This window comes from Typopeltis vanoorti, chromosome 7 (genome assembly GCF_054136105.1).
Source record: "Typopeltis vanoorti isolate ZY-2024b chromosome 7, IOZ_Tvanoo_1.0, whole genome shotgun sequence".
Lineage (NCBI taxonomy): Eukaryota > Metazoa > Arthropoda > Arachnida > Uropygi > Thelyphonidae > Typopeltis > Typopeltis vanoorti.
This window is the reverse complement of record NC_143555.1, coordinates 146598289-146617080: the sequence shown is the minus strand read 5'-3', so window position 1 is coordinate 146617080 and position 18792 is coordinate 146598289. Positions and strand designations below refer to the sequence as shown.

The window sequence follows — 18792 nt, the reverse complement described above, 5'->3', positions numbered from 1 at the left end:
GCTAGTTTTACACAGTGTTTAGCATTCTTGCATTTCTCTCTATATTCTCTAAGAGCACAAGCTGACTTATTTGACAGGAACTTTTGGTATGCTTTCTTCTTTTCCTTCACTGCCTCTTTAACTTCCTGTGTCCACCAGGGAGTTCTGATTTTTTTTATCCTTACAGACAACCTCACCACATGCCTCTCTGGCAGAATCAGTCAATGTTTTCTTCAGAGTTTGCCACTGAATCTCCAAGGTTTGATTCCTGTTCTCAAACTCTTTCATATTTTCTTCAATAATCTTGGTGTATTTTAGTCTACAGCTCACATCTGAGAGCTGCTCAACTTTTATTCGCTTTAAAACTTTCTTACATGTTATTCTTTTCAATATGAAATTCAATTTTATCCTGCTCAAGACTAAATAGTGATCACTTCCAATTTCAAATCCTCTGTACACTCTGGTGTCCTGCACCAGGGAGAAAACATCACTATCAACAATAACATAGTCAATGAGACTTTTCTTATTCCTAGCCTCTTCTCTCCATATGAATTTGTGCACATTTTTATGTTGGAACATGGTGTTAGTAATAACCAGTCCATGTCCTGAGCAGAAATCCAACAGATATTTGCCATTATTATTAGCTTTGCTCTTTTCTCCAAATTTTCCCAAAATATTTTTGTATGTCTCACAATCATTTCCTACTCTGCTATTTAGATCCCCAACAAGGATCAACTTTTCATTTTTCATTGTGTCAGTTGCTTTTTCTAAAGCCTCAAAAAATTCCTCCACTTCTACCTTAGTAGAACCTTCTGTGGGACCATAGGCACAAATAAGTCTCATTGTCCAGTTCCCCATTCTCATGCCCACATTACTCTACTTGAGACTGACTGCCATTCAAGAAGATTAGCCTCGTATTTTGTGTTGAATACTATGGCTACTCCTTCTTTTCCTTGATTGTCATTGCCTGAACATTTGTATTTGGCATTGTTTTACTTAGTTGCTTAAGTAGTTCTTCTGCATTTATATCTGTGTTATCAGGTGATATGTATTGACTATTGTAATAATGTGCTTTGGTAATAACTGCTTGAGCCTCTGTGTTACTATTTACATTGCTGTATGTAGTTGATGTGATTTCTTTATATTTTAAGAGTATAGCTACACCTCTGCCAGAATGATCCAGTCTGTCTTTCCATAGTGTTGAATATCCTTTGATTTGAAGCTTCAGATTTTGATTTAGTTTCCTTTCTTGTAGACATGTTATGTGGATGTTATTTTTGTATAAGATGTTCTTAAGCTCATCCATCTTTTTTTTTAGTGATATTGATGTTAAGCTGAAGTAGGTTGAAAGTCCTCGCAGCATATTTCTCATCGAGATCTCAGTCTTCAACTCGCAATGTGTCGGCTGGCCCAGATGCGGTAGCATGTATCCTCATAGTATATTTCTCATTGAGATCCCAGGGTGCAGTTCTTGATGCATCGGTTACCCCAGATGTGGTAGTATGTTTCTGATCAAAACAGACATTCTTCATGGAATCTTTTGGTATTATTAAAAGACACTTCTGAACCTTAGCTTTTTTGGTTTCTTTGAAAAGATATTTTTGTTTGGAATCACAGTTGCTGCATTCTAGACTGTTTTATATTTCTTTTTGGTCATATGTACTGATGATGAAACAAAGAACTCAAACATTCTATTATTATTATTATTATTCAGACCTCCATGTAGTCAAAAAACTCATCGTGGGAGGTCCTTCCTAGGAAACACAAAGTCTATCAAGACTCATGCAGGAGGTCCCTCCTACGAAACATAGTCTCTCATAGCACTCCTTAAACTGTTCTCGCTCTCTCACCATGCTATCAGGCAATGCATTCCATGGTTCAACTATCCTCCATGCAAAGAAACCACTCCTCACCCTTTCGGAGTTCCAGGGATGGCCCGCTTGTCATTACTCCTTCCCGCTGTTCAACCAAGCGAAAGAACTCCCTAGTGTCAACCCTGTAACCACCTCTCAACAGTTTAAAAGTCTCAATCATATCACCTCTCCGTCTTCTATCTACCAAACTCTGCAGTCCACATTCCCTCAGCCGATCCTCATAACTAACATTGTACAATCCTGAAACCATCTTTGTTATCTGCCTCTGTACCCTTTCCACAGTTAATTTATCCCTTTCAAATCCTGGGGACCAAATCTGAGTACAGTAGTCTAAGTGTGGTCTGACCAGGATCTTATACAACGAAATGATAACTTTTTTATCTCTGTAGGTCAGCGTCCTTCTCAGTATTCTCAGTATTACAGCAATCCTCTGTGCTACCTTTGCAATATGTCCCCTGAATTTCAGGTTTCTATCAATCATCAACTCTTGTCTCCAGTACAACTCCTCCAATAGAGTATGAAGTGTCCTAAACCTCAAGACCTTACATTTTGCTGCTTTAAACCACATCCCATTCATTTGCCCATCTGTCTAGCTTATTCAAATCCTCTTGCAGGGCTACCACATCTGCACTATTACTAATAACCCTTCCCAGCTTCACACCATCTGCAAACAACTGAATATCCCCCCCCCCCTGCAATGTGCAAACCAAACCAATGTGCTGCAACTTAAATATCAACTTATCACGTGGTACCCTGTCAAATGCCTTCTATGTGTTCTTTCTTTTGCACTTATCAGAATGCCACATCATGAGAATTATTGGCATTTGGGTCCTTTGTTGAGGCAAATTTTGTCATGTGAATAGCTACACCTCTGCCAGATAATTGATAATTATCTTGTAATTACTGATAATTGATAGTATGAGCATTTTGAATATGAATGGTCCAACATGAAATGATCTGGTCATTCAAAGAATAAGTGTGAGAAAACCAAAAATGAGGATGATTGCCACAGTTTGTATGGAACCATTTAGGATGTTCAACAAATGGCATATGGAGAAATTATGTCTCAGAGAAGGGTGACAGGTCATGGCATAAGGATTCTGTTCTTTGTGATGTTGCTTCTAGAGGATTCGCATAGGCTTGTTGTTGTAAGCAGATGAAGATAGTATAGTGCCACTTTGGGCAGAAAAGATGGAATGCAATACATTATATTGATGAACTTCAGGTGGTAAAGGAGGTAAGGGATTTGGGTATGATAGTGGATAGTAATTGAATTTGAGGGGATGCATTGCAATCTTTTTGTGAAAGTCACTCAGAGAATTGCTGTCATAAAGAGAAGGACATTGAAAGTAGAGACAAGGAGGTTTTAAGCTGTAAGATACTGATCATGCTACATCAAGATTACTGTTGTAGATTTCACACTGATGTCTTAGAGATATAAGGAAACATTAACAAAGCTCTAGAGGATAGTGCCTAAGATTGTTTTAAGACTGTGGTATGGTATATTGGCTGTAAGTATAGATTGATAAAGAGTTAGAAATTGGTATATCAGATAAGTATATCAGGTAATGTAACAAAGCTCAGGCGAGAGGAGTAGGTAGTCAGCAAAAACAAGAGGTCATCTCTGAAAATTGTATAATGATCTTGTAAGACAGTGAAGAGTGCATCAGAGTAGATGCTCTGATGCTGAATGAGTTTAAAGCAAGGTATGAAAGCTAGTTGTAGTCTGTAAGTGTAAGGACCTTCCACAGTCATTTGACTATGGAGACCTAGATAATTATCAATGTATTTTTTTCTCCTTAGTATGCAGTTATCTATCCAAAAGTGAACAGCTTCACTCTGAAGAAATCAAACCTGCCTTACAGTACCTGCATTTGAGTATTACATGTTTTATGAAGAATAGTGATATTAGAGGTAAGTATAATATTTTCATATTTCAGTTGCATATTAATATAATGTATATATAGTATGTGCAATATACGTGGTACATATTATATTTATTCCTCCAGTAGTATTGTTGTTAATGGGTTAATAAATGTAGATCTTGCTCCATCCCAATATTCTACAGGTAGTGGAATTGGGTAATCAATTAACATCTGCTCAGTGTGCTTGCAAATATCTTATTTCATCCTCTCTGATTTAGTTTGGTTTTTAAATGATGTAAAGTACATCTGAATAACATAGTTAACTGTAAGTGACTGAAACAAATATAAGTTTGTTTCATTCACTTATTTTCAATGATAACTCATTAAACTGTTGATATTTTGTTTATCAGTTTGAATCTAAGATCCAAGGTACGTTTTATAAGGACTTTCAACTCATAGTGACTTGGCTTGTCCCACGTGGCAAGCAGTTGCAGGATAGTTCATCCCATAAATTCAATTTCTCTCCCCCTCTCCACAAAACAGGCAGATCAACTAAAAAATATACAGAGTTCATACACATTATTCACACTGGCTCATGGCTTTATTTGCATAGCAATAATTCCAATCAATCCCACTTGTTTTGATTATTGTGAAGGATTTTCAAATCAGAAAGTGTTTGGATAATGTGAAAATTAATTTAAAGATTTGTTGTTAAATTCTGATCTAACAACATCATGCACTTCATCTTTAGGATTACTTTGGTTCACATTTATCAGTAATTCATCCAACTCTTCTATAGTGAGATTGTCAAGATGAGACTCAGTAATTTCCTGAATGTCTGTTATTCTGTTTGTTTTCAAAGTTCTAACCTTCTTTTTTGTATTTGTTATGGTATATATATATCTCTCTCTCCACACTATTCATATTAGAGATTCTTCTACTGTTAACCACTTTGAGCCACAGTGTCTGCCAACATGCATTAATTACAGTATCTCTTCACTTGACTCCTCTTGCCTTTCATTTAATAGGCCAGTGAAGGTTGTTATAACATACTATAATTATTCGGTGAGCTATGCAAAGTTAAGATAAATCTTATATTTGTTGTATCACAATATCAATAGTCTTAATTCAATTTCATTGTGTGATAGCTGAGATTGCTACGCAGTGTTCGGTTGAATTTGAATTGTGCATTGATTGTTGCTTTGTGAATTCATTGATTCAAGATAAAATGGAGGTGACAGTGAGGTTGACACATAGATCAGTGTGAAAAATGACCATGAGCAGTGTGGGTTTTTCAAAAATGGTATAGTGCTGCTATTAATATAATATATATGTGTGGGAATATATTAAGGATGTCTGTGTAGGTTGAATAAAAGAAGTAAACGAGTATGGGTATGTAAAAACTGATAGACTATGAGACTTCTTTGAATGTAAATGGTAGCAGGCAAAGAGATGAATCAGAGATCATGAGTGATGGTAAGATAGCACATAAGATTGATGATGAAAAAGAAAATGCAACTGACAGTAAAATGGCATGTGAGATAGGTCAATCCTGTCTTTGCATGGTGTGACCTGTTTCCAGTAAAGGGACTCTTGTGACAATGAGTATTTCCACTGCAAGGGATATCACTTTCCAAGGAAGGTACCCCTTTCATTGCCCAGTGAAATACCTCCCCCCTTGCTTATTGGGGACCTGAAGTAGTTGTTGCATGTTTGGTTCCTAGAGCAAGGATTCTGGTTTCTGTTCTCCTTCCCCCAGCCTTCTACATTCAGTGTGAGTGATACCCTGGATGGGTATCGCTCACACTGCCATTACATGGCAGCAAGATTATGTGCCAGTTGATCAGGAAACTTCCTTAAAACATATCACCATCTGGTTAGGTGTTGCACACTAACTGGCATACAGCCTGCAGAACTGCTGTATACTCTGGGAGATGGGAGAGATACTGGATCTCTGCAGTATGTTTGTCATCTCACCTTTTTTTTTTACTTCCTGTGGTTTAAGATTAATTCGAAGCTCAGTTTCATTCAGTCAAAATTTCAAAACAGTGAAGCATTTTTTTGGTGATTTCAACATATACAATTCTGATTAACTCCCTTTTTCTAATTTCACTGACCAAACTGGAAGAAAGACAGAGATTTTTGCTGTAAACAGTGACTTAAAACAGATAATTCATCTCCCTACCAGAATTCCTGACAGTCCTCTTCACTCACTCAATGCTCTTGATTTCTTCTTAACTACTGTAGTGATCCTTTCAGGTACTTTGTTCAGGTGACTACTCCTCTTAGTAATTCAGATCACAATCTCATCCAAGTTTCATCTCCAGTGGAATGTACTTCATTCAACCATTTACAACCTCGTGCTATGGTATTATAACAATCCTAACTGGGAGGACTTAACTTTTACTGTTCCTTTCTATGGTTTTTTTTAAAATTTAATTAAAAAAAAAATTTAAATCTTCAGATCCAAATACTTGTGATCTTACAGATGTACACGTAGATTTCTGTGGTTAAGCAGATCTGTGGGAAGTTTTCAGTATTGAGACCACATTGTAATATAAGGAGTTTATTAAAAATAAGCAATTAAAACCTGACATTTCATGAGTTGTAAGACTTACATCATCAGGAGTAGTAGTACATAACTTTTACACAACAAAAGCCTGTTAACAATTAATACACATATCAAATGTTTTTGATAACTTCGGAACTGTTAAATATACTTGATAAACTAAAATACAAATGATAAATTTGTTACTGTATGCGTGTTGGAACGTTGCTAGTTGTTGCTATCATGTTCTGTGGTATCACGTGTGCTACATCCTAGGTCCATGGATAAAATTAATCCTTGATTTTTATTGCATTGTGTAGGGATCTTAAGCATTTGTGAGGCTTCTTTAAATTTTCTTATATAAAGTTATTATCAATATATGACAATATATAATATATATCAATGTTATCAATATATATATCAATATATTATTATTTTATTATTATTATTATTACGTGACACCTCTAGGGAGTCCAAAGATTCATCAAGGGAAGGCATCTACTTTACAACTCTTACAACATGCCACAACTACACCAACTGTATCTACCACTCACCACTAGTATTTTCACAGACAATCAGAAACATCCATGTCCACAGCAGGATTCAAACCTGCAGCCTTTTGGCTGGAGAGCGGATACACTAACCACTTGGCCAACCAGGCCAGCAAAGGTTATGCAGTGGCCTGGAATCGAACCTGGGTCCATTGCTTGGAAGGTAGCTATACTAATCTCTATACCACCATCGACAATCTTGTAGTTTTTTTTTTTTTTTATGTCATATATGACATATATGTCTGAGCATGTAATGGATGTCGAAAAAAGAAGAAAACATAAATCAGGCCTGGCATTCCACACAACTACTACTGGCCATCAAGTAGTCTGTCAACAAACAAAATTGTCATATATTGATAATAACTGTTTCACAAGAAAATTTAAAGAAGCCTTACAAATGCTTACAATTCCTACACAATGCAATAAAATCAAGGCTAATTTTACATCAAATATAGTCTGCTTTCATCAAACATTTAACTGCCATGGACCTAGGATTATAGCACGTGTGATACCACAGAACACGATAGCAACTACTAACGACGTTCCAACATGCATACAGTAACAAATTTATCATTTGTATTTTGGGTTATTAATTATATTTAACAGTTGTGAAGTTATCAAAAACATCTAATATGTGTAATTAATTGTTAACAGGCTTTTGTTGTGTAAAACTTTTGTGTTATACAAAAACTACCCCTAATGATATAAGTTTTACGACACACAAAACTTATCAGGTTTTAATTGTTTATTTTTAATAAACTCCTTATTACAGTGTGGTCTCAATACTGAAAACTCTCCACAGTACTTCTGATCTGATTATAGAAATAATCCATGTTAGAATGGAAGCTTTCATTCCTCACTCTGCTGGAATTTTCCACCCCCTATATCTAAACCATGGTTCTCCAAGAAGTGTTAAAGGGCAGTCCAAGAAAAGCAAACAGTCAATCACAAGTGATTTAAGATCAAAATACCAGCCTCCGTCACAGCTGCACAATTCTCGGCAACATTATATGAAACCATCATTAAAAGAGCAAAGTCCAACTTTAACAAGGATAAATGGTAAAAACTTGCTGCTTATGCCACTGGTAGTCACACCTTTTGGTCCCTCGCCAAAGCTGTTGGGTGGAACTTTTATCCATCTGGGCTATCTCCTCTTTCTCACCCTAATGGTTGCATTGTATCATCTCACCTAAAGACAAGGCTGAGATCCAGACTTCGTTCTTCTATTCCAGTTCTTCTATAGATGGTCAATGACCATGGCAGATTACCTCCTTCTTTGCCTGGAACACTGATCTCATATCTCTTGTCAACCAAAAAGACATTCAAGAAAAAGCTTAAAAAACTTGAATACCACAAAGGCAGCCAGTCCTGATGGAATCCCATCTATGGTGCTCAAGAGATGGACTCCTGAACTAACACCTGTTCTTTATCATCTATACACTAAATTGTACTCATTATTATTATTATTATCCCATTGTACCTATTATCACCTATTCACCAAATTGTACTCATTGGCATTCACCATACAGCATGGAAGCAAGTCCACATATGGCCAATTTCCAAAAAAAAATGTGAGTAATGTCAACCATCAAGCTATTGATCTATTGCTCTCACCTCAGTTGTCTCTAAATTAGTAGAGAAGATTATTAGCAGCCAACTTCTTCAACACTTTAAGAACCTCTATCTAAATAGTGACCACTAATTTGGGTTTTGCCAATCTAGATCCACAGGAGATCTTGCCTACATCATACACCCCTGGACTTTTTACATGGAAAGGTGTGGATCAACCTGTGCTGTTGCACTTGACATCTCTAATGCTTTTGATAGGGTCTGGCATTGAGGGCTTGTCAGCAAATTACCATCATCTCATGTATCCCCAAGGGGTGTACAGGATATGATAGTACCACATAAAAAATTTACATCATTACTTTTTTTTTTTTCATGTAGTACTATCATATCCTGTACATCGTTGAGGGTACATGGCAGGAATTTGATGATGATGATGAACTGCCTTCATCCTAGGTAACTAGCATCCATTACTCCCATTTCTGCCGGATTCTACACTTCTACAGGAACATTCCCAATTCTACAGGAACTCAAGCATCAGCCATTCGACATCCCTTTACAGTCGAAGTGCACCTCTCATGTGTAGGAGTATATATATGTGTGTGTGTGTGTGTGTGTGTGTGTATATATATATATATATATATATATATATATATATATATATTGCTGGCCTGGTTGGCCGAGTGGTTAGCATATCTGCTCTCCAGCCAAAAGGCTGTTGGTTCGAATCCCGCCATGGGCATGGATGTTTGTGATTGCCTGTGAAAGCACTAATGGTGGTAGTTGGCAGTAGATACCATTGGTGTTAGATGATGAAGGTTGGTGGAGTAGTAAGACGAAGAGCTGTAAAGTTGATGCCCTCCCTCAATGAGTCTTTAGACTCCCTGGAGGTGTGATATAATAATAATAATAATATATATATGTATATATGCATACATACCTATATGTATGTATATATGCATATATGTATGTATGTATATAAAGGTGACTTTATATGTATGTCAGTCAAATGCATTGGCAAAGTTGAGCAGTATGGTTTAGCCATGATACTGCTCAGTATATCATGGCTAAACTAGCATTTTTAAAGTGACTCCAAGACAGAGATAGCAAACTATAGACCAATTAACATATCAGGATTGGTTGTTAAAGTATGAGAAAAGTTGATGAAAGGTACAATACGAGGGTGGTCTGAAAAGTTCTTGGCCTAACAGTGAAAAAACAAATTTATAATTTCAAAATTATTTTTATTTTTCAACCTAATCTCCCTTAAGACTAATACATTTATTCCAGAGATGCCCCAGCACCATTATCTCATCACTGTAGTGATTTTCAGTAAGATCTGCAAAATACCCCTCTACAGCTGCAATCACCTCTTGATTCGTAGAAAAACGCTGACCAGCGAGGAAGAGTTTTAGTTTTGGGAAGAGATAGAAGTCAGAGGGAGCCAAATCTAGGGATTAGGGTGGATGTTCCAACAATTCATAGTGCAAAACCTTTAATTTTCTCATTGCCAAAACACCTTTGTGGGCAGGTGCATTGTCGTGATGAAAGATGATTTTTTTCTTCTGCAAACCGGATCTTTTCTCATGAATTTTTTCGTCTAGTCTGGTTAAAAGATCAGAATAATAATAATCCCCGGTTATTGTTTTACCCTTTTCAAGATAATTAATAAACAAAAGAGTGACTGATGCAGAGGACATAGTGGAATTGTTCAATGAACACTTTATTGGAGTATTTCATCCTAGAGGAGTCAGTTTTAATGCTAGAGGGATAGGACTGGTACGAGGTCTGGAGGTACAGGAGGAGAGTGTGTTTCAGATACTGAGTACTCTGGATGTCAGTAAAGCTGTGGGACTGGATGGTATTTCGCCACGAGTTTTGAGAGAATGTGCTAGGGAATTGACAGTACCTTTAACGTGACTTTTCAATGAAAGTCTGGCTTTGGCAAAGGTGCCCAGGGAATGGAAGGAAGGTAAGATAGTGCCATTGCATAAGGGTGGTAACAGACTGGAAGTGTCTAATTATAGGCCAGTCTGTGTGTCATCAGTAGTTGTTAAGATCTTGGAGAAAGTAGTGAGGGACTGTGTACAGCATTGGGCAGATGAGGGTAATGTTATCTGTGAGAATCAACATGGATTTGTGAAAGGACGCTCTTGTTTTAGCAATATGCTAGCCTTTTATAATAAAGTTACAAGACCATTAGATGAGGGAAAGGCATATACTGCAATTTTCTTAGACTTGGCGAAGGCATTTGACAGGGTGCCACATGATAAGCTGATATTTAAGTTGCAGCACATGGGTCTGGATGTCAGATTGGTCAACTGGATTCAGGATTGGCTGTCTGATAGGTATCAGAGAGTTGTGTATGGTGGAGCAGTTTCCAGGAGGCAGAGGGTTACAAGTGGGGTCCCACAGGGCTCAGTACTAGGACCTATATTGTTTAACCTTTATATCAATGACATAGCCAGTGGATTGCAGGGGGATATTCAGTTGTTTGCGGATGATGCGAAGCTTGGAAGGATTATTAGTAATAGTGCAGATGTTGTAGCCCTGCAAGAGGATTTAAATAAGCTAGATAGATGGGCAAATGAATGGGGGTGTCAGTTTAATGCAGCAAAATGTAAGGTTTGGGAAACATCGATGGGATGCTGCATACTCTATGGGAGGAGTTATACTGGAGGAAGTAGGGGAGACAGGAGATCTGGGGTTGATGATTGATAGAAACCTGAAGTTTAGGGGACATATTGCAAAGGTGGTGAAGGTAACACAGAGGATTGCTGCTATTATGAGAAGGACACTGACCTGCAGAGATAAGAGGGTTATCATTCCGTTGTATAAGTCTCTGATCAGACCACACTTGGACTATTGTTCTCAGATTTGGTCCCCAGGATTTGAAGGGGATAAATTAACTGTGGAAAGGATACAAAGACGGATGACAAAGATGGTTTCAGGACTGTACAAGGATAGTTATGAGGATCGGCTGAGAGAATGTGGACTGCAGAGTTTGGTGGATAGAAGAAGGAGAGGTGATATGATTGAGACTTTTAAACTGTTGAGAGGTGGTTACAGGGTTGACACTGGGGAGTTCTTTCGCTTGGTTGATCAGCGGGAAGGAGTGATGACAAGAGGCCATCCCTGGAAGTTACGAAAGGAAACTGTGAGCAAGAGGGTAAGGAGTGGTTTCTTTGTGTGGAGGGTGGTTGAGCCGTGGAATGCATTGCCTGATGGAGTGGTGGGAGCGAGAACGGTCAGTGGGTTTAAGGAGTGGTATGATAAACTTTGTGTTTCTCAGGGGGGGACCTCCCCTCGATGAGTCTTTTGACTCCTTGGAGGCCTGAATAATAATAATAATAATAATAATAATAATAAAAATGCCTTTAACCTCCTAAAACACTGATGCCATGACCTTTCCTGCTGATGGAACTGACTTTGTCTTCGTTAGTGCTGAAAAACTGGCTTCTGTTCACTGTTTTGACTGCTGTTTGGTTTCTGGTGTGTAATGTGAATCCAAGTCTCATCCATACTAATAAATCGATCCACAAAATCAGTTTTATTCTTGTTAAAACACTCCAAGCACTGTTCAGAGATTTTCATGCGAGTCCGTTTTTTATCTGCTGTGAGCAAGCGCAGCACCCATCTTGCACGCAAAGCTTTTTCATTTGCAATTCTTCATGCAGAATATATCCTACGCATGCTTTTGAAATGCCTACAGTCTCATCAATTTCATGCACTTTGACTTGCCAGTCATCCAATACTATATTGTCCACTTGATCAATGATTTCTGGTGTTGTTACACTTTTGGACCATGGATACGTGGATCATCTTCAAGGCTGGTACGGCCATGTTTAAACTCGGCAGCCCATTTCATAATTGTCAAAAATGAAGGAGAAGAGTGCCCATGAACTTTTATGAGCTTTGAATGAATTTCTTTTGCCGTTAAATCTTCTTTTAGAAAGAATTTTATAACCGCACGATACTGAATTTTATCCATTTGAAGGGATACAGACAACACTTTTACTTCAGACAGTTGTATAAAACAAACTACTTAATAGAATGACTTGCAATTTCACATGGATGCTTATGACAGATGTACCAACTTAGAAAAAAAAAGTTGCCGATAGTGTTGCCACCTATGGTCGAGGCCATAGGGATGCGGTACTGTATATTGGACAGGACAGCTTTGTAAAGGGTAGGTCCTGTCTTAGTAACTTATTCACATTTTCTAATAAAGTGACAACAGAATTGGATAAAGGTAATGGCTCAACCATGATACTGCTCAACTTTGCCAAGGCATTTGATTGAATACCATCTGGAAAATTATTACAAAAAGCTGCTGCAAATGGAAATGGATATGAGGCTAGTTGCATGGATGGCTGACAGACAGAGACACTAGAGATTAGTAAATGGTGGAGTGGAATCTAGGAGAATGATGGTGACTAGTGTAGTACCTCAGGGTTCAGTACTAGGGCATACTTTTTAATTTGTATATCAATGATGTAGGGAAAGATTTAAGAGGAGATATTCAGTTGTTTGCTGATGATCCAAAACTAGGAAGAGTAGTAGTTGATAAAGGTGATGTAGACATCCTGTAGGATAATTTAAATAAATTGGCATTGTGGGCAAAGGATAATGATTGTCAATTTAACATTGCAAAATGTAGGTTATGCACTTTGGGTTGAAAAGGCTGCAATCCAATAAATCCTGGAGTTTGCAGGATTTATTGGATTGCAGGAAATTGATCAAGCTATGGACTTGGAGATAATGGTGTACAAAGAGTTGATAATAATAATTATTATTATTTTTATTATTATACGGCCACCTCCATTGAGCCCAAAGACTTATCCCAGAAGACCCAATCTATCTGTACAATCTGTCATACCTCTGTTTGAACCCATTAACAGAGCACTCATAACTGACTCCGGCAACCCAATCCACTCATTCACAATTCTCCGAACAAAAAGACTAGTCCTCATACACTTACTAACCGCACCTTTATTCAGCTTCCAGCGATGACCCCTTGTTCTGGTTCCTTTAGCCAAATGCTGAAACTTTTCCCTTGCATCTCTCCTATAAAACCCTTTAAGCACCTTAAATGTTCCTATCATATCTCTTCTGTTTGTCCTATCAACGAACTTATCCCTCATAGGGAACATGCCACAGGCCACTCACTATCTTGGGTTTACTTGCTTCTGAATCCTCTTCACCACTTCCTCATCCCCAAGAAACTAGGTGACCAGACTTGAGCATAGTAATCCAGATCTGGGCATATTAAAGCCTTATAAAGAGGAATGACAACTTCCTTATCTCTACTTGTTAATGTGTTCTTCAATAGCCAAGTAATCTTATGGACTACCTTAGCAATACCTCTAAACTTTAACTCTCTTTCTACAACCAGCTCTAAATCTCTAGCTTCATCTATTTCCTAGAGTACAGTGCCATCAATGTGATACATGGCTTCTAATCTATTTATTCCAAAATGCACAACTTTACATTTTTCAACATTAAACTGACACCCTTACCTTTGTCCATACTGACAGCCTATTTAAATTGTCCTGCAAGAGCTTTCCACATCACCTTCATTAACTATTACTCTACCTAATTTTGCATCATCAGCAAACAACTGAACATATCCTTTCAGGTTATTTCCTGTATCATTTATGTACAAATTAAACAGCAATGGTCCCAGCAGCACTGAACCTTGCAGTACACCGCTAGTACCTGTTTTCACCACTATTCTATCCCTCCATATACCACTCTTCGATATCTGTCCAGCAGCCACCCTCTTATCCACTTAACTAGGGTCATGTCCATCCCCATTTGTTCTAATTTGCATAACAGAGATCCATGTGGTATTCTGTCAAATGCCTTTTCAAAATCCATCAAAATCAAAGTGTAGCCATTCCTTTATCCAATTCAGTTTACTCTTTTATAAAAATGATATATGCACATAAACACAAGAAAGATATTTAATTAACCAAATATTTCGGTCTGGAAATAGAAGACCATTCTCAGTGGTATTACAAGAACAGTTTTAAAAAATACAAGCTAGAATACTAACAATAGATCGTTAAAAATAGAACACGCCGTGTGATGTTATATCACTAAGTATGAAACGGAATATTTTGAAGTAGAGACATGCTAGGGGAAAAAAAAATAAAAAATTAATGAGTAATCTTGATTAGACTTTCCCAGATTTTTGATATAGATATACAGTCATTACGATTTAGGTTGGGATGATGGAGCAAGGCCTCTATGCTTTCCTTAAACAAACGTTCAAACCTGTAATGGGATCTATGCAAGAAGCGAGTCCTGGACCAAAAGATGCTGTGGTCAGTTTTAATCCTGTGTTGAGCCAATTCAGACTTTTCAGGTTTGTTGTGAAGAATGGAGGATTGATGTTCTTGGATTCTTTTTTCAAGAGAATGCCCAATCTGTCCAAAATTGGAGAGATCACAGTTGCAAGGAATTTGATAAACTCCAGGAAGAGATAAAGTTGAGCGTTTGTCTTTAGGAGAAGGAAAATGAGAAGACAATTTGTTAATATTTGAGACAATTTGAGAGAGAACAAAGAGCATGTCAAAATGAATGTCAGGAGACTGCTTGGAAAGATAAAGGAGAATAGTGTGACAGGAACGGTGGTCAGTGTGTTGCCTAGGTATGATTGTGGTGAAATGAGGCGGAGAGCAAGGATTATGAATGATATTCTGGCTGAAATGTGTGAGGAGATGGGAGTACAGTTTGTTAATGTGTGGAATGAGTTTGAGGGACGAAGTGAGCTGTATGGGAGCGATGGACTGCATTTGAGTGGTTATGGTGTGAGTCGCTTGGAGAGACTGCTGCTGGAAGGTAGAGAAGTGAATAGAGAGAATGAATCAGATCGAGAGGGGAGTGATGTGGAAGAGCAGGAGAGTAAGACAGGAGAGATTGAAGGAGTGGAAATGAATGTGGAAGTGAGTGGTATGAGTATAGAAAATGAGAGAATGGGTGTGCAAGAGGAGCAGGGAAACAGGGAGGCTCAGGGTGGACAGGGATACACAGCGTGAGAAAGGTGGATGCTCCAAGAGGAGGTGAGAGAATGTGTAGGCAGGAAAGTAATGGGATGATCAGGGATCAAAAGGAAACAGATGGAATTGCAAAGGGTTCTAAAATGAAGAAGCAGAAAGGGAAATGGCCCCAGTCCAGCATGGAGAGATCACATCGAGTGAGTGGTATCAGTGGAACTAGCTGTAGATCCAGAAATGAGTTGTTGTGTTTGTATACCAATGCTAGAAGTATAAGAAACAAGGCGGATGAAATGGTTGCACTAATTGCGTCTGTGCACCCAGAGATTGTCGGAATAAGTGAGACATGGTTGGATGAGGAAGACATCCTGACAGGAATAGAGATGGAAAGGTATGATGTGTTTCGTGAGGATAGAAGGGGTAAAAAGGGAGGGGGAGTGCTATTGATGATAGAGAAAGAGTTATGTCCATACAAGGTAGAGATGCAAGAGGGAAATGGGGCCAGTGGTTTTGAGGCAGTATGGTGTGAGATAGAGGTGAATAGAATCAAATACTTGGTGGGATGTTGTTATAGACCTGGTAATGTGGATGGTGGTGATAGTGAAATGTATAGTCAAATAAGCCAAGCAAATAAGAAAAGGGTGATCATTATGGGTGATTTTAATTATGGCAATATAGACTGGAATGAAGAGATAGCAACTGGAAGTAAAGAAAATGAGTTTCTTGAGTTTTTGAGGGATAACTACCTCAGACAGTATGTAACAGAGGGCACACGAGGATTAAGGGTCTTGGATTTGGTCATCTCATCGGAGGATGTAATTATCAATGAGGTATCAAATCATCCACCAATTGGTGAAAGTGACCATGAGGTGATTACTTGGGTGGTTGCCAGCAGTGCAAGGACCCCTGTGAAAAAAGGGTATATGTGGAACTACAAGGGGGGGTGATTATGAAGAGCTCAGGAGACAGCTTGCAGGTGTAGCATGGAATGAGGAGTTAGCTGGAAAAGAGATCAATGCAGCTTGGGGGATTTTCAAAAAATATTTAGCAGATGCAATGTCTAAATGTATACCATGGGTGAGAAGGTTAAATAAGTTAGGTGTGAGATGGATGAATAAAGAGATTAAGCATGCAATACAGAGAAAAAGGGCATTGTGGAGGCAGCATAAGAGAAGTGGAAGTAACCAATTTCATGAGTTCTACAAAGACCAGGCAAGGAGAGTGACTTGGTTGGTGAGAGTAGCTAAAGAGAGGTATGAACAGCAGTTAGCTAATGAAGCTAAAAAGAATCCTAGGGAGTTCTTTCGATATGTAGCCAGCAAAAGAAAGAATGATTATGGAAGGATGACATTGATTGGAGGAAATGGTATAAAGACAGCTGTTGCAGAATGTGTGGTGGAGATACTTAATGAGCAGTTCATAAAGATCTTTCAATCTTGTGAATGTGACTTCATGGAGAGATTAAGAGCAGTTGATGATGGGGAGGAGAGACTGACTGTAAGTGAGCAAGAGGTGTTTGGGGAGTTGAGTAAACTAGATGTAAATAAGGCTGTGGGACTTGATAATATATCACCGCGTATTCTGAAGGAATGTGCCAGAGAGTTGACACCTGCCTTGACATATTTTTTTAATACGAGTCTTGCACTTGGTCAAGTCCCTAAAGAGTGGAAGGAGGGCAAGATTATGCCACTTCATAAAGGAGGTGATCGAACTCAAGCATCAAACTATAGGCCTATCTGTGTGTCAGGTGTTGTGGTTAAGTTGTTGGAGAAGCTTGTGAGAACTAGGATCCAGAGTTGGGTTGACAACAATGGTATAATCTTTGATGGACAGCATGGATTTGCTAAAGGGAGGTCATGTTTTTAGTAATCTACTTACTTATTACAATAAAGTGACTGCTTCCTTGGACAGAGGAGAAGGATACACAGTAATATATTTGGATTTTGCAAAAGCTTTTGATAGAGTACCTCATGATAAGTTGACAGTCAAACTAGAGCAGATGGGGTTGGATATTAGATTAGTGCATTGGATTGGAGACTGGCTATCTGATAGGTATCAACAAGTTGTGTATGGGGGTGCAATATCCAGGAAAAGGAAAGTCACTAGTGGAGTGCCTCAGGGATCTGTTTTAGGGCCATTACTATTTAACTTGTATATTAATGATATTGGCGAAGATTTGGATGGAGATATTCAGTTGTTTGCAGATGATGCAAAGTTGGGACGAACCATAAAGAGTAGTGAAGATGTTGTGGCCTTGCAAGAAGAGTTGAATAAATTGAGTGATTGGGCAAGCAAATGGGGGTGTGAGTTCAATGTTGCAAAATGTAAGGTTTTAAAATTTGGAAAACAAAGATGGGATGCAGAATTTATGCTTGGTGAGAATATATTGTTGGAAGTAGAGGAAATAAGAGATCTGGGAGTGATAGTGGATAAGGATCTAAAATTTAGGGGACACATCGCCAAAATTGTGAAGACAACACAAAGACTTCTGGGAATGATGCGGAGGACACTGACGTGTAGAAGTAGGGAGATTCTTGTTCCATTGTATAAGGCTTTGATTAGGCCACACATGGACTATTGTGCCCAGATTTGGTCACCTGGTTTTCAGAAGGATGAAGAGATGTTGGAAAGGGTCCAAAGGCGACTGACTAAGGTAGTTTCTGACCTCTGGAATGTCGAGTATGAGGAAAGATTGAAAAGATGTAATTTGCAGAGTCTAGTGGAGAGAAGGAAGAGGGGAGATATGATAGAGACCTACAAGTTGGTACGGGGTTGTTATAGGATCAATGGTGGAGAAGTTCTACAGCGAATAGTGGGAGATCAGGGGAGAACCAGAGGTCATCCCTGGAAACTGTATAAAGAGGGTGTGAGTAGGGGAGTGAGAGGCAGGTTTTTTTCGTGCAGAGTTGTGAATGATTGGAATGCCTTGCCTGAGAATGTGGTGTCTGCAAGGAGTTTGAATGTGTTTAAGACCCGATATGATGAGATGTGTGTGAGATAAAAGGACCTCCTAGGTGAGTCTTTGACTCCATGAGGTCTTGTTTAATAATAATAATAATAATAATAGGAGAATACGTAGCTGTTAAATCATATTTCTTTAAAATTCTTGCGATAGGTTCTGAAATACTGGAGATATAAGGAATAGGCACTCGACGTATTGAAACTTTGTTGTTTTGTGGAGGGTTATACGAATTGAGGAGATGTTGAGTACTTTTTTTCAGAATAGCAAGTTTCATGTGTTGTTGGATAGTAAAAAGTTCTGTCTGTAGATAATCAAAAGTAGAACAATTAGTTTTGGCTCTTCTGATGAGGCATTTTATAATTCCTGTTTTTTGACATGGAGGATTGGCTGATTCTTTAAGAATATAACGACCTGTGAATGTTGGTCTCCTGTATACTGTAGTTGTA

At 38.3% G+C, this 18792-nt stretch overlaps 1 protein-coding gene across 1 annotated transcript in view; it reads left to right on the top strand.

The window, feature by feature from the left end:
* The window catches only part of LOC150105173 (meiosis inhibitor protein 1-like), a 335005-nt gene that overhangs the window by 179209 nt on the left and 137004 nt on the right, over window positions 1-18792 (top strand). Inside the window, exon 10 of the mRNA XM_090395130.1 lies at window positions 3657-3767. Coding sequence (XP_090251256.1) covers window positions 3657-3767 — 111 coding nt within the window. The remainder of the gene's footprint in view (window positions 1-3656; window positions 3768-18792) is intronic.